Consider the following 27,358-nt stretch of genomic DNA (forward strand, 5'->3'; position numbering starts at 1 on the left):
GGTTAGAGGGGAGGCAGAGGGACTTAGTTTGGGGGCGGAGAGAGCCAGAGACTGTACAGCCCGACACACACAGGATAATCAGGTCCAAGGAGATGAAAATGGGGAGGACAAGGTCAGGGAGTCCGGGAGCCCAGGTGGCAAGGGACTCAGGGGGCCGTCGACGCTAGTTGGAAGAGTCGGGGGAAACAGGGTCACTCAGGGACGAGAGGCCGCCTCCAGGCGGGCAACGCCTGAGGAGGCCGCCGCGCTCAACGCCCAGTGCGCCCCCACGGACGGGCACGGCGCCGGGTCTGCCCGGAGCCCGTGGCGCGGCCGGAGAAGACAGGAGCGAGCCGAGGCGCCGCCGCCCGCTGGCGCTAGGAGGGCGCAAGCGAACAAGGCGCCTTTGAGAATCAGCTGCCCCCCTCTTCCTCCTCCGGCCGGCCCCGCCCCCAGCCTGGCACACCCTCTCCCCCCTCCCCGACAAAGCGCGCCTTGTGTCCCCCACCCTGTGCCCGCCTCTCAGGCCCCGGGGAACCTCGGCGGCGGCGTCAAGGGAGCTCGTCCGGAGCTCCCGACCGGATGCCCCCCCCCCCCAACACACACACACACGCGGCCAACGCAGTGCTGCCCTCCCCCCCAACACAGTCACCTCAGTCCAGAAAACAGCGATTTTAATTTGAAAGCTATTTTATGTGTGAGTGAAAGAGAAGGGAAAGGAAACCCAGAGAGAAGGGCTGCGAGGCAAAAATCATGCAGCCCCAGCACCCTATCTCTGCAGGCTGACCATCCCCCCCTCAATTCTCAGGCCAGGGTCCTGTGTCCCCAGTCTACACTGTGCCCAGGTCTGGGGGAAGGCTGTGAAAGGAAGGGCCTGAGGACTACTCACCAAACCACCCTGCCATCACATCCCAGGCCCCTTCCCCAAGTTAGACAAGAGATGGGGGAGGGGATAGGGAAGGCCAGTGCTTGAAGGGCCCCAGGGACAGACCATCTCAGGGCCCTGCCTTTCCCAAACACCACCTCCACCACTGGCATTTCTTAGTCAACCTGGGAAAGTACAGTACTTCTTTGAGTCTAACTGCAAGTCTCTATCCTCAGAGGAAATTAAAAATAGCAGATCGGTTCCTACATCTTCACCCACCCCTTAACCACCACCACCTTTTTATTCAGTCTGACTGCAGCAGGAGGTGAAGTGTGAGGGGGGCTCTGAACAGGAGACAGTGACAGGGCTCCTCCCTCTTCCAGAGTAGCCCCCACCTGCTGGGCTACTGTCAAGGCTGTCAAGGCCTGGAGGAAAGCCTGTCAGAGTGCTACTCCCATGTCCATCAGTTTGGGGGGCCTGCCCCCCAGTATCCATCTCCGGGAGAGTTCCCATTTTCTCTCTTCACATGGGTAGCTGAGTGAGGCAAGATGAGAAGGAAGCAAGGTCCTGTGAGCAAGGCCAGTGCTTTGTGCTGGGGGAAGGAGAGATCGTTCCAGGCAGGGGCTAAGAAATCACCCCAAATCATGACAGACCCAAGACAAATTCAGAGACTCAAGGTCACTGAAGGATGAGGTCCAGCCCTCACAAGGATCTGGGGTCCCCTCTGACTTGGGATATCAAGCAAACCTCTTGGAGGGTTTATGGATCCCCTTGGAGGTCTCAACTCTGCCCCGTACTCCTCACCCCACCAAGATTCTAGGACACGGCCCCTCCCCACCGTGCCCCCAAGGCTGGAGTCCCTCTCAGATGTGTACTCCTCAAGTGTGAGGAGCACCGCGTGTAGGTCTGGGCTCAGGCCAGCTGGTGGGGAGCCTCAAGCATCTCCATGAGGAAGGTGTCAATGGGGGTGTCTCCAATGAGCTTGAAGAAAAACAGATGTTCTAGACACTTAAGGCCGATGGACCTGAGGGCAGGAAGACGTAGCAGCAGCTTGGCAAACCTGAAGCAGAGGTGGGAGAAGACAGCTGGAACCACACGGGCCCTGAACACAACTTCATGTCACCCCACAACCCCACACCCCCACAGCTCCTTCTCACCGTCCCTGCTGCTCAGGGTACTTCTGTTTGCAGTAGGTCTCCAGTGATGCATACACTTTCTCCCTCAGAACCTCCACCTCACTGGGGTTAGAGAGACCCTTGGCATCTGGGATGGCAGGGAAGAGAGGAGGAAGAAGACAAATCAAATCAGGACAAATGTGGAGATGTGGCCCACACGATGTCCCTTTTGGGCCCCACCTACTGGCCCTTTAACAGATGCCTGGCTAAGTTGTGGAATGGGGCCAAAGGGGAACGTATCAGTGCATGTGGGTTTTTCTTGGTCAGCTGGGAGAGTTCCAGATTGAGGGGGATAGCTGGGTAACTTAGGAGTCTCCGGAGAAGAGGAGGCTCCAAGGTTGCCTTGGTCTTGAGAAACAGGGGTAATCCTCCTCTTACCTGGATTGAACAGAATGATTGCCCTCAGGCAGCCAAGCTCTGTCTTGTCCATCCTCATGTCACGCATTTTGGACACTAGCTCTGTCAGCACCCTGGAGAGGGACCTGCAGGTCACTCAAAGGTCACAGCTCAGCCAGCCTTGGACACGGACCAGCCTATAGCCCCACCCCCTCTACCTACAGGCCAGCCTAGCCGAAGGCCACTGACCGATCAAAGATGGCTCCCACGCCTGCAGAATGGGCTGAGTTGCGGTGCACATGAAGACCTGTGGCGAGGAGGATGCCATCTCGGACATCAATGGATCGGTGGGAGAAGGAAGCAATGAGGAGCTCGTTCCAGCCTGCATGGGGGGCGGCAAGGGTCAGGAGCCAGAGCTCAGACCATGGGATTCAAAGCATATCAGGGGAAGAGAAGAAGTGAGGAAATCAATGAACTTGGCTCCCTTGGTATGTAAGTATGCACTGGGGTCACTGAAGGTCAGAGGTCAAACAGGGATCAAATATCAAGAGATAAAGGGGATCCAAGGTCACTGACCTGCCCGTAGCAATATGACCTGGTCATCCAGAGGCAAGGAAGAAAAATGTGGGATCCTCTTCGCCCACTCAACAAGCGTGAATAGCTGTTTGTCAGCTGCCTGACAGATGTTAGTCACGGGGTCATTTGGCTGCAGGGGATGGGGAGGTAAGAGTTACGGAAGGTCTGGAGGTACACTGGAAGTCCCCCCCTTGTAAGAGGTTTCTGACACCACCTCCTTATCTAGAGTCTCCCTTCAAACCCATCTGAACCAATCCCCGTTAGTCAGGCTTCTCTTCTGGCATTCGCGAAAACAATTACTTATTTAGGACTAGCCCATGGTTCTACCACTGGGTTGTTTTGGGATGGGGACAGAGAAAGCTATCACACCCACCTCAGATGTTTGAGAGACCTTGTTTGGCAGCACTTCCAGTCCCAGGCAGTGTTAGGGGGGATGGAGGGTAAAGGGAGGGGAGAGGGAAATAGAACCAACCTAGACTCCCGTCCCCCATCCCCCATCAGGAGAGAGAGTGGATTGACCCCATCACTCACGCTGCTGCCGCTACCCCCGGTTCCCCCAGGACCCTCAACGCCCTGGTCACTCTTCTGCTCCACGGCAAGCTCTGCCTCCAGGATCCTGTCCACAGGCATCTCCTCGGGGGCTCCCCCAGCCCCCTCCCCATCCCCGTCCTTGTCCTTCCCCCGCTGACGTTCCTCCTGTACCGCTGGGGTGGGGGGAGGGGAGAAGAAAAAGTGGAAAGTCAACAGTCAGCCGTGAAGGGTTCTGAAATGTCTTTAGGGCCTTATCAGGGTTCTCAAGGCCCTTAGGAGATATTTATAGAAATTAGAGAAGTCACTAGAAATGGTAGACTAGGGAGTCTGGAAGCAGGGGCTATAAAAGAGCATATAAATAAGCCAAGAAGGAGAAGAAGAAGGCAGGATAAAGGAATTAGGAAGAAAACTAACATTTAAACCTAGGGTCTAAGAAATGGGCCAAATACATTTTAACATTCACTCAATTATTATGAAAATTCCAGGATCTCTTATCTTTGTTATTAAAGATGAAAATTTTAGGGGGCGCCTGGGTGGCTCAGTCGGTTGAGCGTCCGACTTCGGCTCAGGTCACGATCTCACGGTCCATGAGTTCGAGCCCCGCGTCGGGCTCTGGGCTGATGGCTCAGAGCCTGGAGCCTGCTTCACATTCTGTGTCTCCCTCTCTCTCTGACCCTCCCCCGTTCATGCTCTGTCTCTGTCTCAAAAATAAATAAAACGTTAAAAAAAAAAATTTTTTTTTAAAAGATGAAAATTTTAGGGCTTGGAGAAGTTAGACAGCTTGTCCAAGTTCTCATAACATAGAGCAAGTCGTCCATCTAAATCCAAGTGTGCCTGGCTGCAAATCTGGTGCTCTTCCGATTCAACAAAGTCACAGTGAAAGGATCACTGGCCCGGGTCTTCAAACTTGTGGGTTCTGATTGCAACCCTGCCCCCTCTTTCATTGCATGACCCCAGGAAAACCAGGCCTCAGGCTCATCTTCTCTAAAATGAGGCATTGGACCAAGATACCTTAAAGTGTCTGAAAATTCCAGAATTAGACTTAAGAAGATAAGAGAAAGAGAAGGGGAGGCAGCCCTGAGGTCTTCAGTAAAGTCTGCAGCTTCAAAGAATAGAGTCCCAGACTTTGGAGGAGGAATCACAGATAACAGGGAGACAGAGAGAGAGGGAGAGGTAAATCACAGGCACACAAGCACTGGTCAAAAGAGGAGGAACTATTCAGGTTAGTGAAGGGGAGACAGAGAAACTCATCATGGGTAAGGAATAGTTATCCTACCCTAGCACCAGATGGGAGGGGTCATGGGTGCCGACACAGAGAAGCAGCCCCATTAAAAAAAGGAAACTCAAGAGAACAGAGCAGAATTCGAGAGACAAGAGCTGACGAGGAGGGAAGAGAGAAATCAAATATCGCCCTCTGGAGGAGGAGGGAGAACAGTCCAGTTCTGAGAGGTACAGTCTGCAGTTAGTTTCCTGCAGTCTTCCCTCCACCTCCTCCCTCCTCTCCCATAGGGTAGCCAAGGAAGCCCGGCTGACGCAGGCCCTTACCCTCCCTCTTCATGCCAGTGGCCAGGCACTTCTGATAACGGCAGTACTGACAGCGGTTTCGCTGGCGCTTGTCCACTGTGCAGTCCTTGTTGTCCCGGCACGAGTAGGTCAGGTCCTTACGGATGGTACGCTTGAAGAAGCCTTTGCAGCCCTCACAGCTGTAAACCCCGTAGTGTTTGCCTTGAAGGAGATGGGAACAGCAACAGCAAGGCCGCATGTAGACCCCTCACAATCAAGTCCCTTGCCAACTTCCCTCCCAGCAAACTTAGTTTAAATCCATCCACACAGATGGGGAACCAGGACATGAGGGATGACCCGGTCCCACTCTCCTTACTGTTCAAAAACCCTATACCAGCCCCCTCTTCCCCCTGACCATCCCCCATCCCACATCTGAGCTTCAGGTCCCTTAGTCATCACCAGGCTTCCTCCCATCCACTTGCTCCAATGCAACCCCATGAGCCCCTGGGAATCCCACAGGTGATGGTTAATGTCAGATACTCTCTTTCTTCCTTTCCAATGATCTCTGAGCCCCATACCTGAGCTTCGGTCCCCGCAGATTGCACATAGCCGTTTACCAGCCCCAGGGCCACCTGGAGGAGGTGGACAGTGCAGGCCCCGGACCCCTAAGACTGGTGGCTTCACATCTTCAGGGGGGCCAGACCCACCCCCAGGGAGCGACACTGTTGAGTTAATCTGGGATGGGGGAAATAGGGAAGTCACAGGGAGACTCACTGGGAAGGAGAATCTCTCAGAGGTCATGGAAATCATCCCCTACCACCTAGGCAGGGCCCTGCATTGCACATCACAGAAGACATTATTTACATTGCAGTCTATGTGAAGGGCCACCCTTGGAGCACAACCCCCCAAAAATTAGACATACAGTTCTCCTTGAAATTGTGCAACACAGGGGCCCTGAAGGGCATATATCTCAGGACGGCAGATGGGATAAAAAGGGCAGAAAAATAACTGATAGATGAAAGGGACATCAGAATATCGGGTTGTTTTATAGGGCTGGGAAGGAAGCATGCACTGAAAGATCAGTCACCTCAGGAAGGGCAAGGGGTCTCACAAGGACCACAGGCCTGCCAGGATTAGAGGACTGGAAGGTCAGTGGGCCATGGGGAAGTTCACACAAGGATCTGGGGTCACAAGGAAAACAAGGAAATGAAAGTGGAGAGGCAGTCAGTGAGCCACGACCTCTCACCTGGGGACTGCTGACAGGCCCGGAGAATCCTGGGGGAGCTGGAGGGGGCAGACCAGGGGACCCCATGGAAGAGCTGATGACTGGGAAAGGGGAGCCCAGTGGAGGGGGTGGCATCGGGGGTGGGGGTGGGGCCCCGGAACCTCCAAGGGTTGGGGCTGCTGAAGGGGGTAGGGGTAGGCCAGGAGGAGAAGGGGGAGGGGCCCCCTGGGGAAGGGGATTCGGGGAGGAACTGTCTGGGCTTCGGGAGTCTGAGGGAGGGGTACGTACAGGCACAGAGACACACAGACAGAAAGACAAAAAGAGAAAATGAGTCTTAGATCATCCAACTGGAGACTTTAATTCTCTCTAATCCCCCGCCGCGCCCCACCCCACCCCAACCCAACCCACCCCACCCATCCTCAAGTCCAGAAACACCCTGTTGTCAAACAACGGTTTAACTCCTAATTGTGGTGAGGGGAGGGGGTTAACAAAAGGCAGGATAGTTCAAGTGAGGGACAATTCCAAGCAATCCGTTTGGTCACCCCAAGCCAGACATGTCTTATGTGGGTGGGGCAGCACGTGGGGTGGAACTGACAGGCCCTCCATTCCCAGCGTGTAGCCAGAGCGTGCAAGGAAAACAGGTGGAAGGGACCCTTCCTAGGACGCAGCATCTGCCTTCAAACGACCAGAGTCCCCAAACTCGAGGACTCAAATCCCATGCCCGCGACCTCTGGATTGTAGGGCCTCAAACAGCCAAAGCTAGGAGGGCGGAAGCTCCCCCGCCCCGCCCTGGTGGGGGAGGGCGCTAAGGCCCTCGGGAGGGAGGGGACGCATGTTTACAAACAAGGGGGCGGGAGCGCCAGGGAAAGCGCTCCAGGGGACGGGGGGGAGGGGTCGCAGATAACGCGGTGACTGGTTCGCCGGTCCGTCCGCTAGGACACTCACCCCGCCCGCTGTCGCCCATCCCGTCCCGTCCAGCCTCCCCTGGCTCCGGCTCCGGGGTTTGTTGTTCTCCGGCTGCTGCCGCCGCCGCCGCCGCCGCGGGATCCAGCCAGGGCCGTCGCCGCCGCCACCGGGAGGCGACCCCACAATGCATTTCTTTTCGCACCCCCACCGGCCCACACTGCCCTGCGGCATGCCGCTGGGGGAGGAAGGGCGGGCGAGCAGCCCAAGACATGACTCTTGGGTGAGTGCAAGGATACCGTAGAGGTACCAGGGATTCCCACGTATTGACCGGGGGACTAGCTGAGCACGAGGAAGCCCCAGAGAAAAAGACTCTGGCCTGAACCGGGTCGAATTAAGCGCTTCGCTCTGCTCTGTACCAAAATGACAGCGCCGATATAGCAGCCATCTTGGTATAGACGGGAAGTCTCCGTGCTAGTTCCCGCCCCCTCGTCTAGTTGGAAACGGAGGAGGCGGTCTCCTCAGCCCAGTTAGCCGGCCTCGCCCAGCCTCCCCTCAAATAACCTCCACACCTGCGCATGCGCGCCAGAGCAGCGTGGCCTCGCCGACACCGGTGTGTCGCCATCTTGGTAAAGGTGTCGGGACGGAGGCGGAGCGGAACTTCCTGTTCTCGCGGGAGCCAGAGGCGGGACTGCCACGTCCGAGCAAACCGGGAAAGGAGAAGATCCTGAAGCCGGTGAGAATTCCCTGCTTTACCCTACCGTCCTTTCCAGACCTTTTCCATCTTCTAGTGGATCATAGAGACTAGGGCCCAGAGAGTCCGTAAAGTGGAGGATCAAAGCCTAGAGCGGTGTCCCAGGGCCCTACATCCGGGAGGGGGTTCGAGATAAAGAGACCGAGTCTTGGGAACAATGTGGGTGGGGACAGAACGGAATGGGGGAGCGGCCCATAGAAGTGGACGGAGGGCACGAACGGAGTAAAACTGACCCTGCATAGGTGTAGAGTTGAGGGTCAAGTGGAGTCACTATCTCTGTCCCTCTGGTCAGCGTGATGGCCAGGGGCCTGGGGGCTCCCCACTGGGTGGCCATGGGACTGCTGACCTGGGCGGCCTTGGGGCTGCTAGTGGCCGGACACGGGGGTCATGGCGACCTGCACCAGGACCTGCACGAAGACTTCCATGGCCACAGCCACAGGCGCTCACAAGAGGATTTTCACCATGGACACAGTCATGCCCATGGCCATGGCCACACTCACGAGAGCATCTGGCATGGGCATACCCACGGTCACGAACATGGACATTCACATGAGGATTTGCACCATGGCCATAGCCATGGCCAATCCCATGAGACCCTCTACCACAGAGGACATGGACATGACCATGAGCACAGCCATGGAGGCTATGGGGAGTCTGGGGCTCCAGGCATCAAGCAGGACCTGGATACTGTCACTCTCTGGGCCTATGTGAGTCCCCAGGGGATGGGAGAGAGAGGGGCCGGTTCTGGATTGTTGGGAAACCCCACACCACTTAACCCCTGACTCTCCCCTCACCAGGCACTGGGGGCCACAGTGCTGATCTCCGCAGCTCCATTTTTTGTCCTCTTCCTTATCCCTGTGGAATCAAACTCCCCCCGCCACCGCTCTCTGCTCCAGATCTTGCTCAGTTTTGCTTCCGGTGGGCTCCTGGGAGATGCCTTTCTGCACCTCATTCCTCATGCCCTGGGTAAGTGATTTTTGGCCACTACTGCAAATCTTAACATATTTTATTCTCTGGGCAGAAGGGTTCTTCATCCTTTGTGATCCTTGACCTTCTAATATTCCCCCAAATGCATGCCCCTTGGACAGGGTATTCACTCATCTGGCTTTTTCTCCCCCTTCCTCTAGAACCTCATTCTCACCACCCTCAGGAGCAGCCTGGACATGGACACTCCCACAGTGGTGAGGAAGGGGTGGATGGAGATGTATTGGGATGTTGAGAGAGGTCTTTCCCTCCCTGTTCTCCTCCTGCACTTGGGGAGGAGGAGTCTGGAATCCATATTTCCCTTAATGTCCCAATGCCTCTATTCCCAGGCCAGGGACCCATTCTGTCTGTGGGACTGTGGGTCCTCAGTGGAATTGTTGCCTTTCTTGTGGTGGAGAAATTTGTGAGACATGTGAAAGGAGGACATGGACACAGTCACGGACATGGACACGCTCATGGTCACACACAGGGAGGTCATGGGCATGGAAGACAGGGTGAGTACAGGAACAGCTTTCCTTGAAAGCCACCTTGCCTGCTGCAGAATCCCCTTACCTTACGGCTCTTCAGCAGGAGGGGACTTCCCTTTTGAGGACATTTCTGGAGATTTCTGTTCTCCACTCTACTAACTTCTTCCCTCAGAGCGTTCTTCAAAGGAGAAACAGAGCTCAGAGGAAGAAGAAAAGGAAGCAGGTGGGTCTCGGAAGAGGAGAGGAGGGAGCACAGGGCTCAAAGATGGGCCAGTGAGACCTCAGAATTCTGAAGAGGAAAAAAAAGGTTCAGGTGAGGGCCAGGGTTATCGATAAACTTGGGCAAAGGATATCACAAATCACATGGAATATACACTGTGGGTAATGGCAGGTGTCTGAGAAACATGAAGGGGCTGGATGTGAAGTGGTCTCTGGGGGGAGATGTGATAATGGCTGAAGGGCTGGGACAAGGGGTGGTAGATGACTCTAACCATTGTCTTCCTTTTTACTTGTACAAGATCTGCGTGTATCAGGGTACCTGAATCTGGCTGCTGACCTGGCACACAACTTCACAGATGGTCTGGCTATTGGTGCTTCATTTAGAGGAGGTTGGGGGCTAGGGATCCTGACCACAATGACTGTTCTGCTACATGAAGTGCCGCATGAAGTTGGGGACTTTGCCATCCTGGTCCAGTCTGGGTGCAGCAAAAAACAGGTTGGTAATGATGTGCGCGAGACATGACTGCCTCAGTCTTTACCTCTCCTGTTCACCCACCCAAAACCCAAGATCGCCTCGCATTAGTTTCAGACAAGTTGGTGCTGTTACAAACAATACAGCCTCTAGAAACGAGGGAGAAGAACTTCTGTTTTTTTGTCCTGTGGCTCAGTATTTCTTGAATTCTAGTCCACAAACCGTCTGAATGGTTTATGAGGGTGTTTTACACTGCCCCCCACCCTGACCTTCCGAATCAGAAGTTCTGTGGAAAGGACCTCTTTGATATTTTTAGGTTTTTCAGAAAGTGTCGATTCTAGATCCTCCTCTTTTTGCCTTATTCTTCAGGTCCCAAAGACCTGCACCCTTCCCATATATACCTGTACCCCACCAAACATGCCTAACCACTGATCATCTTTAGATGTTGTTGAATGCCTTTCTGTCTTTTCTGCCCACCAGGCGATGCGTCTGCAACTACTGACGGCAATAGGGGCACTGGCAGGCACAGCCTGTGCCCTCCTAACTGAAGGAGGGGCAGTGGGCAGTGAAGTTGCAAGTGGTACAGGTCCTGGCTGGGTTCTGCCATTCACTGCAGGTGGCTTCATCTATGTAGCAACGGTGTCCGTGTTGCCTGAGCTGTTGAGGGAGGCATCACCATTGCAGTCACTTCTGGAGGTGCTGGGGCTGCTAGGGGGAGTTGTCATGATGGTGCTGATTGCCCACCTCGAGTGAGAGGTGGGGTAAACCGTCCCCACTCCAGCCCTAAATCTCTAGTGTGTAAGCCTTTCCAGGTCAGGGGTCTGTGGAAGTTGGGGACCCTGGCCAGGGATGTCTGCTGAAGGAAGTTGTAAGCTAGGGAAGTGGTAACGTTGGCATTAGGGCCATCAAGATTTTGCAGTCTTATAAGAGCTGCAGAAGTGAGAATGAGAAGTCAGAGGGACCATAGTGTTAGTCATGTGCTAACCATGTTGTTGGGTTTAGGGGGTCAAATGGGGCCATGAAGAAGGCTGGAGAAGAGAGGTGATGACAGCCTACCCCGTGTCCCCTACCGAACCTGTTTGCAGAAAACCAAGCTACCAAGAGCAGGTTTATCCAAGGTCCACCCTCCCTTCCCACCTGTTGGTGGAAGCTTCAGGGAAGACCAGAGTCCTGGACAGAGTGGGTAGCAGGAAGAGTGGGGGATATACATCAATTAAACATCAATCGTGTGTCCTGATTTGGGAGTGATTGAGGGGGGGGGGAGGTGGGCTTGCCAATCTCGTGGCCTGATTTTTTTTTTCCTATTCTTTTGATATCACTGAATTGAGGGGTAGGGGTGGTAACCGGAAATAAAGTCCTCGGATCTTCCGCCCCAAACGCGGTCTTTGTCTTTTTTGAGAGAATGAGGGCCCCTCATCTTCCCATTCCCCAGGCCCCCAAGCGGTGGCGCGTGACCACGCCCCCGCGGTGGAGGGTCAGCCTGTGCTGGTGGCCTCCGAAGGCTCAACGCTGGCCGGGCTTAGGTTGGCGCGGCTTTGCTCTTGCCACGCCTCCTCTGCGCTAGGATTGGTTCAGTGCTGGGTTCAGTGCCCGCCCACCCGCCGGCGGACATGGCGTCTCAGCTCCGTCTCCGCTCGGCGCTGGCCCTGGTCACAGGTTGAGGGAATGTTCTTCCAGGGCGGGTCGGGGTGCCGGAGTGTTGTCCGGGGACGCCCTTGGGGTCTGCAGCCGCTGTGACCTCTGGCGCCTGGTCCGAATTTTACTACTTTGCGCCCTGTTGACCCCTGACCCTGCCTCCTCCTCCCTTTCTCCCCTTCCCCCCCACTCCGTGTGTTCTCTCCCACCTCAGGCGCGGGTAGCGGCATCGGCCGAGCTGTCAGTGTGCGCCTGGCCAGAGAGGGGGCCGCCGTGGCCGCTTGCGACCTGGACGAGGCGGCGGCAAGCGAGACGGTGCGGCTGCTGGGCGGGCGGGGTAGCGAGGAGGTGGCGCCCTGCGGGGGCCACACAGCCTTCCAGGCTGACGTGTCTGAGGCCGGGGCGGTCAGGAGCCTGCTGGAACAAGTACAGGTGAACGCGAGACGACCTCGCCCCCTTTAAAGAGCCAACATTGATTGTCTTCACTAACCCGGCTCTACTTGGGTTTTGGTGTGTAACCGCCCCCTTCCATAGGCCTGCTTTTCTCGCCCACCGTCCGTCGTTGTGTCCTGTGCTGGGATCACCAGGGATGAGTTTCTGCTCCACATGTCTGAGGATGACTGGGACAAAGTCATAGCTGTCAACCTCAAGGTGGCGACTTCTGAACCTGTGACTTCTGGTTTCTCTAGCCTGGGGGAGGGAGCTGGAGGAGGACTGTCACCCAACTGTTCCTTTCTGCCTTGTTACTCTTTCCCACCAGGGCATCTTTCTAGTCACTCAAGCTGCAGCCCAACTCCTGGTGTCCAGTGGTTGTCATGGTTCCATCATCAACATCAGTAGCATCACAGGGAAGGTCAGGTTGAGTTAGGAGAAGGTCAGCCAGCCAATTGGGCACAGAGAGGAGAGCCTCTCCTTGGGACTCCTGACTCATTCCAAATCTCTGACTCACCTATAGGTGGGGAACATGGGACAGACAAACTACGCAGCATCCAAGGCTGGAGTGATTGGGCTGACCCAGACTGCAGCTCGAGAACTTGGCCGGTTAGTCAGACACAGCTGGGGGTACAGAGGGATTTGCTGAGCCATGTGGGAGGTCTGGGGAGGGGGTGTGTCAGTGTTCAGCCCTTTCCAGAGTCAGCAGCCACTCTCCCTCCCACAGACATGGGATCCGCTGTAACTCTGTCCTCCCAGGGTTCATTACAACACCCATGACACAGAAAGTGCCACAGAAAGTGCTGGACAAGGTAGGAGGCTGTGGGTAGAGGGCAGAGTTATTCAGACACCCAATCTCTCTGGGCTTCAGACAGAATGCTGAGCACAGGGCCTGACAAATAGTAGATATTCAATAAGTGTACAAGGAATGAAAAAAGAAAAAGGTGCCACAGACAGCCTACCAAAAAAAAAAAAAAAGGTAAAAGAAACATTTACACATGTATGAGTGTTTTCTTACAGGTGACTGGAATGATCCCGATGGGGCATTTGGGGGATCCTGAGGGTGAGCACTGAATAAGGAAAAGGAGTTAGGGAGGGGGCCTGAATGAAGAAATCCCAAACTTTGTGGGATCTGAAAGGATCTCACCAGGATTGGTGGGTGGTGTGTGTGTGTGTGTGTGTGTGTGTGTTGGTGGGGAGGGGTTCTGGTGGGAGGTGATGACTTTGGATCTATGAAAGTGAATAGGATTCTGCCTTTTCCCCACCATTCCCATAGATGTGGCAGATGTGGTCGCATTCTTGGCATCTGAAGACAGTGGATACATCACAGGGGCCTCAGTGGAAGTCACTGGTATGAGGCCATCATGGGGAGGGAGAAGGCAGAGAAGTGGAACCCAGATGATAAGAGAAAGCAAGAGAAGGGAGTCTGGAGCCACTAAGGGAAGAGCAGAAGTTCCCATAGGCGAGGGACTGAACTGGGCACCCCCCCCCCCAGCCCATTTGTCTCCACCTATGCATCTGTCCAAATGTTTCTGCCCCTCCCAGGAGGTCTTTTCATGTAACTGCTTCACGGACCCTGGATTCTGCTCACTCCCCCACCACTCCACCCGGCCTCCTGCTGATGAGGACTCTGAGTTCCCAGGCTACAAAAGGGGTGGCAGTGTATGGCTCTGGAATGCTGAATATGGGAGGCAGGGGTGCTTGTGACCCTAATAAATTCCAAATCCTCTTCCCTGCCACCTCCGGTTCTTCTTGTGTCTAAGCCCTCAGACCCTTCCCCACCTCCCCCTCCTTTCCCTTTCCCGAAGGATTGTTCCCTTTCACTGCCTGGTCTCCCAGGGCAACCCCCGCCGCCGGGTGTGAGAGGAGAGAGTGTATGTCACTGTGTATGCGTGACATTCTGGGTCTTTATAGAGGGAGGGGGTCTCTGCCCCCACCCCCTTCCACTGGTCCTACAGCCCCAGTACCCTCTCCCCAATTCCCTGGGTCCTTATGGTCCCCAAGGGTGGTTTGTTCATGGCCCCATCCTGGTGTCCAGTCTGGCCTTGGGAGGGGGTCTTGGAACAGGTGGCCCTCCCCTACCCCCTCCCTTTTCTGAGTCCCCCCCCCTCCCCTTTCTCTCCACCTTACAATAGCTGCAGCCGGCCTGGGGTCGGGTGGGGGGGATTAGGGGAGGGGGCCAGGATTAGGGGAATGGACCAGCCGATGAAAGGGGCTGGAGGAGAGCAGAAGGGAGGGGGCTGGGAGGAGGAGGAGAAAGGGGAGGGGGTCCGCGCTAATCGACTCTGGAGCCCACATAAGGACTGGCCACGGACTGAAGGAGAGGACAGGGAAGTAGGGGGGAACTGGGGGAGGGGGCGAGGGGACCCACTGCTGCCTTGTCCCAGAAACAGGCTACCCCCTGGCAGCTGCAGCCCAAGTCCGGGAGCCCCAGCTCAGGCTGGAGGAGACAGGACGCCCACTACGGTCTTTCCCCCCGCCCCCCCCCCCCCCACATCTCATCCCCTGCCCTCAATGGGGATCGCTCTGCCCCTTCCTCTTCTCTTTCCTCCCTGTCCCCTTCCTTTACAGAAAAGTCCTGGAGGAGGCTTCTGTCCGCTTCCCACTCCAGACATTCTGCCCCTTGTGCCCCCACCCACCCACACGCGCACACCCCCTCCCCTATAGGGGCCCCATCGTGTGTGTGTGTGTGTGTGTGTGTGTGTGTGTGTGTGTGTGTGTGTGTGTGTCCCTGCTTCCGCGTGGTGTCTCCATTCCCCCGTTCCTCCCGTGCGCCTCCCTCCCCCGCCCCGGGCCGCGGCTCTTGATTGTCCAAACGCAATTCTCGAGTCTATGGCTCCGGCCGAGAGTTGAGTCTGGACGTCCCGAGCCGCTGTCCCCAAACCTCGAGGGGAGAGCGGGTCGGAGGGTCTAGGGAGAGCCAAAGCGAAGGGTGCAGCAAGTCCCCAGGGTGGTAAGGGGAATCCCGGGCTCATCCGGATTTAGTTGCGTTCACAGGACTGGAGGACTGAAAAGGCCGAAGATCCTTTCCAGCCTTCCCCCTCCCCTCCCCGGAATGCCGGGCTGGGGTTACGGAGTTGTGGGGAGGGGGGCAGTTGTCCCCCAGAGCCGCTAGGGGACGCGGAGTGGGGGAGGTGGCCCCTTTTCCAACCCCTCTCTACCCTCCCGGGGTCCAAGAGATCCCAGGCCCCGCCCTCCGGAGCGGAGGCCCCGGGTGGGGACCTCGGGAAGGGAACAGTGGCTAAGGTTGGCAGCGCGACGGTGCCGGCCCGGGGACTGAGACCGCGGTCCCCACGTAGCGGGGGACTCCGGGGACGCCGGCTCCTCACGCGAGGCGGACGCGCCCGAAGGCGGGGGAACCCGGGAGCCCACGTCGCGTCCCACCCGAGCCCGGAGTGGCGGGTGACGTCTCCGCTGGCGGGGGCGGGGGGGGGGGGTAGCGGAGGGACAAACGGAAGTGACGTAGGGCCCCAGCGCCCGGGCCATGGCGGCGGCGGCGGCGGGAGCTGCTGTCTGAGCAGCGGCTGCGGACCGAGCGAACTGGGGCTGAGAGCCCGGGCCCAGTGAGAGGCGCTGCGGCAACGGGGCGCGGACGGCTGGAGCCCGGTGAGGGGCAGCGCGGCGCGGGGCGGAGGTTGTGGGGGGAGCCACAGGAGGGGCGGGGTCTGCGCGAGGGCGGCCCCCCTAACACCCTTCCCCCCCTTCCCCCTTTCCCCAGCCTACCTCTTCTCCTCCACCGCTGCCGAGCCTGGGTGGGGGGTCTGTGCCCTGTCACCATGACGACGCCGGCGAATGCCCAGAATGCCAGCAAAACGTGGGAACTGAGTCTATACGAGCTCCACCGGACCCCGCAGGTGATAGGGACTTTCCTTTCACAGCTTACTCCCTTTCCCCAAACCCTTCAAACAGACCCCTATCTCACAGCCTCTTTTCCATTTTTCGCCCTATTCTGCCGACCCTGCCTGATGTCACAGACTCCCTTGACCCCACCTTTGAATCACCTTAATCTTTTCCAAGCACTTTCACATTTATCTCGTTTCATTCTCACATCAGCTATTGCCACAGATGTAGAGCGACTATGACTGCCTTCATCTGAAAAATAGTAAACACATAGACATTACCTTCAGTGTTCCTCAGTTCAGTGTCAAAGGTCAATGCATATAAGACTTTCCTTCCAAGTTTACTAGAAATGGAGCCCTCCCCTGCGCAACCCACCCCCTCACCACGCCTTGCCAATATTCTGATACCATAATGAGATGGAGCCCCAGAATCTGTGTTTTAAACAAGCACCATAGGGTATTCTGATACAGGTTGCACCCAGACCACACTTTAAGAAATTAGATTGAAAAAGTCTTCCCCAAACCCCACATCTGTGCCACCTCTGCCCCAGACCTCTGACCAAACCTCAGATCCTCCTGTTGCAAAGCTCCTACTTTCAGTTAATGCACACTACTCCTTTCTGTTCTCCATTCTCTCCAAGTCACTAGCTCCTCTTTCTCAGAATTCCCGTCTTCCTCAAGTGGTCAACACGGGGTACCCAGATTCTGTTATTTCACTGTATTTCTCAAAACTCCCATTCCATTGACCACCTGTTTCTAAAACCCCTTTCCCCCCAACCCACCATCACCTTTCCACTCACTGATGTCTCCAGGAAGCCATCATGGATGGCACAGAGATTGCGGTTTCCCCTCGGTCACTGCATTCAGAACTCATGTGCCCCATCTGCCTGGACATGCTGAAGAATACAATGACCACCAAGGAGTGCCTCCACCGATTCTGCTCCGACTGTATTGTCACGGCCCTGCGGAGCGGGTAATGGGAGGGATGTGTTTGAGATGGGGTGAAGGGTACAGAGTTGGGGCGTCAGTGTCCTAGCGACTGAGACTGACTCGTTGAGGGCCTCCTCTCTCCCACCCCAGGAACAAGGAGTGCCCTACCTGCCGCAAGAAGCTGGTATCCAAGCGGTCTCTGCGGCCAGATCCCAACTTTGATGCCCTGATCTCTAAGATCTATCCCAGCCGGGAGGAATATGAGGCCCACCAAGACCGGGTGCTCATCCGCCTCAGTCGCCTGCACAACCAACAGGCACTGAGCTCCAGCATTGAAGAGGGGCTGCGCATGCAGGCCATGCACAGGTTCGGGCCGGGAGAGAGGCGATAGCAGGGCTGGTGGGACAGATCCGTGGGTCAGACTCCTGGTGCCGTCTTTGCTGCCTGCCAGCTTCTAAACCTTAGCATCTTAATAGCTAACCACAGCCTGATTGTCAAAGTCTGGAAGCCAGGGGTGTAAATTGCAGCTTCCTAGTTAGCAACTGGTACTACTATTCTTAAGAAAAAATTAGCTCACCCTCTAACTTTCTAGAAGTTAGAACAGTGGAGTGATTTTGAGCATAAACTCTGGATTCACCTTGCGGGGAATTAAATGACCTTCTAGGCCAGCATTGCTCGGTCTTTAATAAGCATCCAGATTACCAGAGGGTCTGTGAAAAATGCAAATTCTAATTCAGTAGGTCTGGAGTTGGGCCTGAAATTCTGCATTTCTACAAACCTATGCGACTGGTTCTTGGAGTCCATGTGGAGAGGCAAGAGGCTGTGGTTGCACACAAGTTATCTAACATTTCTAAGCCTCAGTTTTCTCAACCATAAATAGAATATAATCACCTGCTTCTAAGATTTGTACTATGTGAGGCGATCAGTGCAAAATACTTAGCAGTGTGTTTGGCGTGTAGTTAGTGTTTAATAAATATTAGGTGTCATCATTAAGATTTCCCTGATCTCTTGTTCTCTTAAGTTTAAAGTGTAAACCCCTTATCTGTGGTGCTTTCTAACCTCAACCACTTGCTTCTACAGGGCCCAGCGTGTGAGGCGGCCGATGCCCGGGTCAGATCAGACCACCACGATGAGTGGGGGGGAAGGAGAGCCTGGGGAGGGAGAGGGGGATGGAGAGGATGTGAGCTCAGACTCTGCCCCTGACTCTGCCCCAGGCCCTGCTCCCAAGCGACCCCGTGGCGGGGGTGCAGGGGGGAGCAGTGTAGGGACAGGGGGAGGTGGCACCGGCGGGGTGGGTGGGGGCGCCGGTTCTGAAGACTCTGGTGACCGGGGAGGGACTTTGGGAGGGGGAACCCTAGGCCCCCCAAGCCCTCCTGGGGCCCCCAGTCCCCCGGAGCCAGGCGGAGAAATTGAGCTCGTGTTCCGGCCCCACCCCCTGCTCGTGGAGAAGGGAGAATACTGCCAGACTAGGTGAGAGCCCTGTCTTTTCCCCTGACCTCTGAGAAATCAAAAAGATCATATAGATGTCCATCAGAAGTGGGCTTCACCCAAACCCAGAAAGAAACCCTAACCCAGAAGCCCTTTTGGAAAATCCCCTACTTCCCTTTTCCATTTGCGGCTTCCTGTCCCCAAAACCTGCCTTCTTTCCCACTTCAGGTATGTGAAGACAACTGGGAATGCTACAGTGGACCATCTTTCCAAGTACTTGGCCCTGCGTATTGCCCTTGAGCGGAGGCAGCAGCAAGAAGCCGGGGAGCCAGGAGGGCCTGGAGGGGGCGCCTCTGATGCCGGGGGACCTGATGGGGGTGGTGGAGAGGGTGGGGGTACCGGAGGAGGTGACGGCCCTGAGGAGCCTGCCTTGCCCAGTCTGGAAGGTGTCAGTGAAAAGCAGTACACCATCTACATCGCCCCCGGGGGTGGAGCTTTCACGGTGAGAGCCTCTGAGGGCAGTGCTATAAGAGGGGAGAGGCTGGGAGGGTGGCCTGGGGCCACACAGACCCTGGATCCTGACCTCCTAACTAGCCCACCCTCCACTCTCCCTCTGCATCTCTCATCTCACGTCTGTGTCTTATCTTCTTCCTACTCACTCTCTATGCCCCTGCTTTACCCCACCTTTTTTATTATTCCTTTTTCTTTCTTCCTCCCTTGGTCACTTTCTGCCTCTCATTCATATCCTTTACCACCTTCTCCAACTTTTTCTTACCCTGCCTCTCTCTTCTACCCCCTCTGTAGACACTGAATGGCTCGCTGACCCTGGAACTGGTGAATGAGAAGTTCTGGAAGGTGTCCCGGCCACTGGAGCTTTGCTATGCCCCCACCAAGGATCCAAAGTGACCCCACAAGGGGACGCCAGAGGATGGGGACCAGGGGGTGTCCCTGTGTCCTGGCCCACCACCCCAGCTTCTTTGTTCCCCAGTGCCCCCCAGCCCAGCCAGTCAGCAAGAGGACACAAATGAGGACAAGTGGCTTTTATACAAAGTGTCTATATCAGATTCTTCTATATTGTACAGAGTGGGGCATGCGCCCCCATCTACTGCCTTTTCTATTGCCCCTCAACCTCCCATCTCTACAAGATGTTGGGGAAGGTGAAGAACCCTCCCCTTCATGCTCCCCTACCAACAACAAATTTGCTTCTTTTCCTCTTTGAAACCTGCAGTTCTGTGTGTGTTTATCACGGGTGTGCTAGAAGGGGTGGGGGGAGATTGGGGAGACAAGCTGGAAATCATGTGGAATCAACCTTGGAAATGGGGAGGAAATGTCAAAGGTTATTCACGGTATGTCAATCCCATTTTTCTGAGTCCCCAAATCAGCAAATATGTTCGAAACTAGCGGGGACCAACCTATGAAGTTGAAAGGGACAGGGTGAAGAGGTAAGCGTTGTCTGAAGTCTTCTCAAACTTGCCCCCTAAAAGCTGAATCGCCCAGCTTGAGATCCAGGATTTAAATAGCAAAGGGAAAGCAGGAAAGTGGCTCGAGAGTAAGGCATGTTGGTAGACTCCAACGGGACCCACCGTAATGTTTGGAAGGAGGATAATTTTTTCTCACTGCAAGAAGCTAGTTTCCATAGCTGGAAAGACAAGAGGGAGGGAAGTGGGGAGCGCTGCCAGAACCCCCGAGCTGGACATCTCGGCCGCCTCCAAAGAAGGCGGACAGGACCAGGGACTACAGTTCCCAGGAGTGAGCGAGCCGATGCCCGCCGAGCCGCGGGCTGAGTGGAGGGAGGGCCGCGCGGGAGGTGTAGTTCTGTGCCTGTCCAGGCAGCGGCCCAGAGCTGAGGGGTGGGGGCGTCAAGTGAAGCCATCGCTGGCTCCGGGCCTCGAGTTCCGCGAGCGAGCCGGGCCCCAAGTCTGGGCGGGGGACGGGGTGCTCGGCTGCGCGCCGGGTTTCGGGCACTGCGGGGGTCGGGGAGGAGGACCGGCCTCCCCAGGAGTAACTGATGCTCCTTCTACCCCCTTCAGCCTCTCTGCCCCTCACTTCCTGTTTCCGTTGCCCTTCGCGCCCCCACCCGACCCGCCCCAAATTCCTGCGGCTCGCTCAGTTCTCCGCCCCGCTGGCAAAGAAGTCAGCCTCTCGATCTGATCCACAGACCCGAGGGCATCCCAGCCCACGCTTGGGATTTCTCTTTTCCCCTGGTCCCTAACACCTTCAATACCGACTGAGGGGCACCTCGAGCCCCAGCAAGTCTCGCAGACCTGGTGGCCTGGAGCTCACCCCCAGAGCCCTCTCGCCCTGCAGAAATAGACAGCACCCACTTCACCCTTGTAGGAGCCTCTTTCTGTGCCCGCTCCCCGGAACCCCTGATCTTGGCTCCCCTCCTCTCCAACCGCAGGTATCCAGCGGCTGGGGAGCTCCCGGGACGGTGGGTGGGGCGGGAGGAGAGGTGGGCGTTGCTCCTGAAGTTTCGAAGAGAGAGAGAAACAGATGCGGAGGAGTCGGGAAGGATGGAAGGATACCGAGGTGGAAGTTGATGGCGTATGTAATGAACCCGGCTTCTCTTCTGGTTCCAGGCGCTGCCAGGAGCGTCAGCGCAGCCTCACGTTGCTCATTCCCTCGCAGCCTCTTCGGTCTCTGTTCCCCCGCCCTCTTGCTGAACTCTGGAACAGCCAGCGGCCCCTGGCCCCTGTATCTCCCTTCCTATGGCTCCTCTGTCCCTCCCCGGCTCCCCAGTCAACACCACCCCACCCTCCCCTTCTGTCCACTTCTCACATTTCGACCCCTGTCTCCTCTCTGCTGCCTCCATGACTGAACTTTGAAGATGTGCCTGTTTATTTGGGTGACATCATATGGGAGACCTAGCAAACCGTTGCCCTAGGTAAGTCTCCTTCACCCACGCAGGAAGGAAAGAATAACTACCCTACTTGACCAGGTGTTCTCCCTCCCCAGTGCTGGGAGAAGGAGGTGTTGTGGGGTGGGGGTTAGTTCAGATTCTGTTGCACCTCTAGCTTCCCTGGGTTAGTTCCCCAAATCTTTCAGCCTCTCTCAATTAAGCCTGCATATATAGATTAGGCAAAGCAAGAGATACAAAGTATACAAAAAAGCAATGGACTGTTTTGTTGAGGAACAACATATCTGCAGGAGGGTAATAACAGTGCAAAGGAGCAAGATAGAGAAAGAAAGGTTACTAGAGTCGGAGAGACCTGGGACAAAATCTTCACGCTGCCACTTAAACTGAGGGTGCTAACACATAAAACTCTGTAGGTGGGGCCATTGTGTTCTAACAAACCTTCCATGTGATTCTGATGTGCACCAAGGCAAAGAACCACTGCTGTAGGTGCTCCATGAGATGTTAGCTTTGTCCTTATAGGGTGAATGGCAAATGTCCCTCGAAGGGGCTCCATACCTCTGGAGCAGGGGGATCACTGGGAGCCTGTAGGGTGGTTAGGAAGGGCCTCACGGGGGAGGTGGGACCAGGCCAGCCAGGATCAATGAGAAGGGAAGAAGAAAGTCTTGGGTGGAGGAAGGGGTGGGGGGTGAGGGGGGAAACCTCAATCTCTCTCTCTCTCTCTCTCTCAATTTCTCTCTTTCTCTCTGTTACGCATCCACCTCCCCCCTTTTTCCTTGCCCAGGCTTCTCAGTCCCCAAACCGTGGCAGGTCGTGTGTCTGAGTGCAGAAAAACTTAGAACTCCTTCAGGTACAAGTGTCCCAAGGACGTCTTCTTCAGTGTGTGCCTTCCCCCCCAGTGTTGTCAAGCCCCAACACAAGCACTTCCTGTCCTGTTATCTCTACTTATTTCATGAAATTGTTTTCTTCATGTCCTCTTCTTGTGCTGGGAAGCTGCTTCTTGTGCTGGGAACGCTGGGAAGCGTCCCCTCCCCATGGTGCCTCTGGCACTGGCACTGAGGAGGGTGCTGTTATTATTTATTTGTCATTCACCTATTTATTTATTTATTTATTTATGTTCATTCATGAGAGAGAGCGTGCCAAACAGTGTGAGCGGGGAAGGGGCAGAGAGGGAGAGACACAGAAACTGACGCAGGCTCCAGCCTCTGAGCTATCAGCAGGAGCTATTGATTCGAGGCTCAAACTCAGGAACCGTGAGAACCGTGAGATCGTGACCTGAGCCGAAGTCGGACACTTGACTGAGCCACCCAGGCACCCCTACCTACCATTCACCCTTTTAGAAGATTCTGTTGGGGGAGTTGCTGCCTTGGGCAACACTTGCAGTAAGTTTATTGTTACCATTCACATTAAAGGAAAAGGTAGACCTTAGTTCTTGGGTTAACTCCCCCCCCTAAGTATACCCTTTAGAATTTGGCAGATTTCTCCCAATGATGTGTCAGAGAGGCTGATTATTGACACATAAAAGAAGCAAGGAAAGAACCTTTAGAGGCAAAAGGATCACTTGGGGGACTGCTGGTCAGTTTCACCTTTTCAGGAAGTGTGTACTGAGCCCACACCACCTGTCAGGGGCTGTTCTGGGACCTGGGTCTTACAAACAGGCATCCTATGATGTAGCCCCTGCCTTTGAAAAATTTGACGTAGAGGTGTTCATGGCGAGCATGTCAATACTGAATCCACCTCTAGTCTGATCAGTTGTATCCGTTAAAATATGTCTCAAGTCTGTCCCTTCTTGTCCATCCTTCCACCTCCCTGTTCCAGCCACCATCTGGACCATCTGGCTGTCCTCTGAATCACGGCAATAGCTGGAGAGGCTGGGAATGGCCTTTGCGAATACAAGCCCGCATACCTGAGTTAGGCCTTTTTGAAATGCAAATCCGATTGTTTCGGGCACCCTGCTTAAACCCATTCAGTGCTTTCCCATTGATTTTAGGTTAAAGACTCAAGTCCTTAACCTGGCCTCGAAGGCCCTGCCTACTGTGATCCTGCGGGCCTTTCCGGACTCCTCTCCCACCACATTTCCACTCAGTCTGAAGCCTCCACTTCCTGTCCGCTTTGCACTTCCTCCCGCAGACAGCCTTTGTGCAGGCTAGGCCCTCAGGCCTGAAAGGCTCTTCCTCCCATTTCTCTTTCAGCTAGCTCCTCTTCATTCCTCAGATCTCAGCTCCTCTGCCAATCGTCAGGAAAACTACCCTGACCTTCCTTCCTGGGTCAAATCCCCCTCTTCTGAGCCCCCACACCAAGGTGTACCTTTCCTCTGAGGCACTTGGCATAGTTGCAGTTCCGTGTTTGTTCATTATTTGATGGATGTCTGTCTCCCTGGAAGATGTAAGTGCTCTGAGGGCAGGGATCATGTCTGCAGATGCTCGCTCTTGTCATATTCAGGGGACCTCGAACTGGACACTCCACAAATATTGAGTTGAAATATTGGTTTAATGGATGCCTGCGTGCCAGGATCTGGAGTAGGGGGCTACATATTTCAGAATCTCAGAGAGGATTGTTTGAGGCCACGATTCTCCCTCCAGCAATGCAGCCCGGGAGTCCCATATGCCATTTTCTTAACACCATCACTTCCTCCATACTTCCTAGCATCATTCATCCCCACAGTCCCGGCTTCATCCCAGGCTTTCTCCATCCTGCCCATGAGACCCTTTCCTTTTAACTTTGTAATCCCCTTTTCTGGTCTTGCCTCATTGACTGCAGAAGGCAGCATGGAATAATGTGGCAACAGCCCAGGATTCAGAACCATACTGTGTTCAAAAGTATTAGTGGTGTGGCCTTTCTCAGGCTCTTGAACCACTCTGAACCCAAGCTTTGTTATCTATAAAATGAGAACAGAATCAAGCAAGATGGAGGAATTAAAAATCTAAATGTACCATCACCTAGAAATACTGGATAAAATATGGGGGGAAAGTAAACATGACTGAGTTTTCAAAAGAAAAATAAAAATCCCAAGTTCTAGAAACGAAGAGAAAACTGAAAGCCAGAGGATAAGCTGACCATGGTTGCTAGAAGGGGACTGGGAGAGAATTGGTTCTATTAACTTAGAAATGTTTTACCAGCCACCCAAGGATGGGACAGGAGGTTTTGGTCCTGAAGAGGTAGGGAAATTAGATGAACAGCAGCCAAAGCTGACTCAGAAGAAACAGAAAACCTGAACAGATCTGTAAATTCTAATAAATTGAATGAGAAGTTAAAACACACACACACACATTTTACAGATGTATTATTCTGCCAACTCTTTTTTTTTTTAAGTAAACTCTACGCCTAATGTGAAACTCACGATCTTGAAATCAAGAATCACAAGCTCTACAGACTGAGCCACCCAGACATCCCTATTTTGCCAACTCTTACAAACCATTTGTTTATTTATAATACGTCTGTCCCAGACGATGGAGAAAGAGGGACAGTCACACTTATAAAATTAAAATCCTAAATAAAATATTAGCAAACTGAATCTGGAAGAATCCGTGCAAGTGTGTGTGTGTGTGTGTGTGTGAGACCAAGAAGGTTTATTGCAGGAACACAGGGATGGTGTACTTTAAAAATCTATTAATGAAAAATAAGTGAAAGAAAGAGAGAGAGAGAAAAAAGAAAGAACAAAGAAACAAAAAAAGAAAGATATTTACAACTGGATGTAGTAAAAGGAAAAAAATGGGAGCACCTGGGTGGTTCAAGAGTCAGTTAAGAATCAGCTCAAGTGGGGCGCCTGGGTGGTTCAGTCTGTTGAGCGTCCGACTTTGGCTCAGGTCATGATCTCACGGTTCGTGAGTTCGAGCCCCGCATCAGGCTCTGTGCTGACAGCTCAGAGCCTGGAGCCTGCTTCAGATCTGTGTCCCTCTCTCTCTCTCTGCTCCTCCCCTGCTCACGTTCTGTCTCTCTCTCTCTCTCAAAAATAAATAAATGTCTAAAAAAAAAAAAGAATCAGCTCAAGAGCCAGTTAAGCATCCAACTCTTGATTTTGACTCAGGTCATGCATGATCTCACAGTTTCATGAGTTTGAGCCCTGTGTGGGCTTTAAGCTGAGAGTAAGAAACCTGCCTGTAATTCTCCCTCTGCCCTGCTCCTCCCCAGCTCATACTCTCTCTGTCTCTCCCAAAATAAATAAATAAACTTTATAATAAATAAATAAATAGGAAAAAATGATTGCCCCAGTAGCTTCAGAGAACACACTGGATGAAGTTTAACACTAATTCATTATTTTTTTTAAAAATCCAGTTAACTAAGATGAGAAAATAACTTCCAAAGTCAAGACAAGGGTACTGCTTTTTACTGTTTGTATTCAACTTGTTCTAGGGAGTCTGACCTGGCACAATAAGAAAACAAAGAAATAAAGCCATCACTACACATAGATACTTGATTAGTGACAAAGAAAATTTATGAAAACCCACAAATAATTAGAACTAATACACCCCTTTCTGGGGACAAGATTAATATGCAAATATCAATATGCCTATATTACAACAACAAATAGAAGATTTTGTTTTTAAAAATTGCCATTTGGGGACACCTGCTTGGCTCAGCCAGTTAAGCCTCTGGCTCTTGGTTTCAGCTCAGGTTATGATTTCGTGAGTTCGAGCCATGTGTTGGGCTCCACTCTGGCAGTGGGAGTCAGCCTGGAATTCTCTCTCTCTCCCTCTCTCTCTGCCCCTCCCCCACTCAGCACTCGCAAGTTCTCTCAAAATAAATCAATTTTTTTAAAAGAGAGAAAATGTCATTTGTAATAACAATGAAGACTATAGAATACTTAGAAATAAATACAACATGATTTTTATGGAGAAAATGATAAAACCTGATTGGAGAACATTTTGAAAAGAAGACAAAAAATGACAGAGAGATATTCCATGCTCAAGAAGAGGCAAATTCAATATAAAGTTGGCAACTTTTCTCAAATATACAGATTTCAGTATAATTCTAATCAAAACCCCACCAATATATTTTACGGAACTTGACAAACTGTTCTTAACATTTTTATAAAGAAGTAAATGGCCAAGAAAAGCCAATACAAGTTTGAAGTGGAAGAATACCAGGGTGCTAGCCTTACCACATATCACAACTTTACTATAAAACCAGAGTGATTAAAGCAGTGTAGTCCTGGCACATGGGCAAATAACTAGACCACTGTTACAGACTAGAACTTCTTGGAATTAGACCTTTAAAGACATGTGAACTTGGCATATGACAAAAGTGATGTACGATCGGTGGAAAAGGATGGACTGTCTGTTAAATTGTCTCGGGGTAATTGGCTACCCACATAGAAAAAAATAGATCCCTACATTACAACATACCCCAAAATAAATTTCAGGTGGCTTAAATATGTGGAAAACAAAATTTTAAACTGTTCAAAAAACCTGTAAGATAATATATTGATGGTATCAGAGTAGGGAAAGATTTCTTAAACAAGATACAAAGAGCACAAACAATAAAAGGAAATGTGGACACGTACGACTATATCTTTAAAACATTTTTAAACTTCTATAAGATTAGAGACATCACAAAAAAATAAAAAATATAAGCTGTAGACTTGGAGAATATTTACAACCTATATAATCAATGAAGGTTTGGTACCCAGGATTTATAAAGAACTCTTGCAGATCAATAAGAAAAGGACAAGGCAGGAGAAAATGAGCAAAAGCTATGAATAGGCAAGTCATCCAATAAATAGATGAAAAGACGCTCATCTTCATTAGTAATGAACAAATGCAAATCAAAACCATGAGAGGGGCGCCTGGGTGGCGCAGTCGGTTAAGCGTCCGACTTCAGCTAGGTCACGATCTCGCGGTCCGTGAGTTCGAGCCCCGCATCAGGCTCTGGGCTGATGGCTCAGAGCCTGCAGCCTGTTTCTGATTCTGTGTCTCCCTCTCTCTCTGCCCCTCCCCCGTTCATGCTCTGTCTCTCTCTGTCCCAAAAAAAATAAATAAACGTTGAAAAAAGAATTAAAAAAAAAAACCATGAGATACTATTTTACACACACTAACTCAGGAAAATTAAAATAACTCTGATAACACCAAAGACTGACAAAAATGTGGGACCATAGGAACTCCCACATTCTGCTTGAAAGTGTAAACAGCTATGACAAATTTGAAGGTTACAGTTGACCTTTGAACAATGCGGGGTTAGGGTTGCTGATCCACTGTGCAGTGGGAAATCTGCATATAACTTTTGAATCCCCCAAATTTAACTACTACTGATAA

General features: G+C 53.2%; 4 protein-coding genes across 9 annotated transcripts; 3 read left to right on the forward strand and 1 right to left on the reverse strand.

Annotated features, from left to right (window-relative positions):
- Positions 1–636: 636 nt before the first annotated feature.
- RXRB (retinoid X receptor beta) lies at positions 637–7,694 on the reverse strand. Of its 5 annotated transcripts, none has more exons than XM_047859178.1 (10): positions 7,136–7,694; positions 6,053–6,459; positions 5,544–5,700; positions 5,008–5,187; positions 3,463–3,635; positions 2,932–3,061; positions 2,605–2,737; positions 2,398–2,489; positions 2,002–2,107; positions 637–1,904 (listed from the first exon to the last, which is right to left on the reverse strand). In XM_047859178.1, the coding sequence occupies exons 1-10, from the start codon at positions 7,365–7,367 to the stop codon at positions 1,757–1,759; spliced, it is 1,758 nt and encodes a 585-aa protein (XP_047715134.1). In that variant the 5' UTR covers positions 7,368–7,694; the 3' UTR covers positions 637–1,756. The 5 variants fall into 5 exon arrangements, with proteins under 5 accessions (XP_047715134.1, XP_047715133.1, XP_047715135.1 ...); XM_047859177.1 differs by having other exon boundaries at positions 2,398–2,501; XM_047859179.1 differs by having other exon boundaries at positions 2,398–2,501; positions 6,212–6,459; positions 7,136–7,670.
- SLC39A7 (solute carrier family 39 member 7) lies at positions 7,337–11,366 on the forward strand. Of its 2 annotated transcripts, XM_047859183.1 has the most exons (9): positions 7,337–7,376; positions 7,729–7,829; positions 8,140–8,554; positions 8,645–8,813; positions 8,975–9,028; positions 9,161–9,325; positions 9,471–9,611; positions 9,817–10,013; positions 10,470–11,366. In XM_047859183.1, the coding sequence occupies exons 3-9, from the start codon at positions 8,144–8,146 to the stop codon at positions 10,740–10,742; spliced, it is 1,410 nt and encodes a 469-aa protein (XP_047715139.1). In that variant the 5' UTR covers positions 7,337–7,376; positions 7,729–7,829; positions 8,140–8,143; the 3' UTR covers positions 10,743–11,366. The 2 variants fall into 2 exon arrangements, with proteins under 2 accessions (XP_047715139.1, XP_047715140.1); XM_047859184.1 differs by lacking the exons at positions 7,337–7,376; positions 7,729–7,829 and having other exon boundaries at positions 8,235–8,286; positions 8,661–8,813.
- Positions 11,367–11,468: 102 nt separating this feature from the next.
- Positions 11,469–13,795, forward strand: HSD17B8 (hydroxysteroid 17-beta dehydrogenase 8). The gene is made up of 9 exons (XM_047859185.1): positions 11,469–11,645; positions 11,839–12,056; positions 12,159–12,275; positions 12,385–12,477; positions 12,580–12,665; positions 12,784–12,868; positions 13,077–13,119; positions 13,333–13,407; positions 13,602–13,795. The coding sequence occupies exons 1-9, from the start codon at positions 11,600–11,602 to the stop codon at positions 13,616–13,618; spliced, it is 780 nt and encodes a 259-aa protein (XP_047715141.1). The 5' UTR covers positions 11,469–11,599; the 3' UTR covers positions 13,619–13,795.
- A 1,703-nt stretch (positions 13,796–15,498) lies between these two features.
- On the forward strand, positions 15,499–19,474 carry RING1 (ring finger protein 1). Its single transcript, XM_047860793.1, has 7 exons — positions 15,499–15,662; positions 15,775–15,910; positions 16,708–16,868; positions 16,976–17,191; positions 17,906–18,295; positions 18,482–18,755; positions 19,058–19,474. Exons 2-7 carry the CDS (start codon positions 15,833–15,835, stop codon positions 19,157–19,159), a joined length of 1,221 nt encoding a protein of 406 aa, XP_047716749.1. The 5' UTR covers positions 15,499–15,662; positions 15,775–15,832; the 3' UTR covers positions 19,160–19,474.
- The last annotated feature ends 7,884 nt before the right edge of the window (positions 19,475–27,358 follow it).

Source organism: Prionailurus viverrinus, chromosome B2 (genome assembly GCF_022837055.1).
Source record: "Prionailurus viverrinus isolate Anna chromosome B2, UM_Priviv_1.0, whole genome shotgun sequence".
NCBI classification, from domain to species: Eukaryota; Metazoa; Chordata; class Mammalia; order Carnivora; family Felidae; genus Prionailurus; species Prionailurus viverrinus.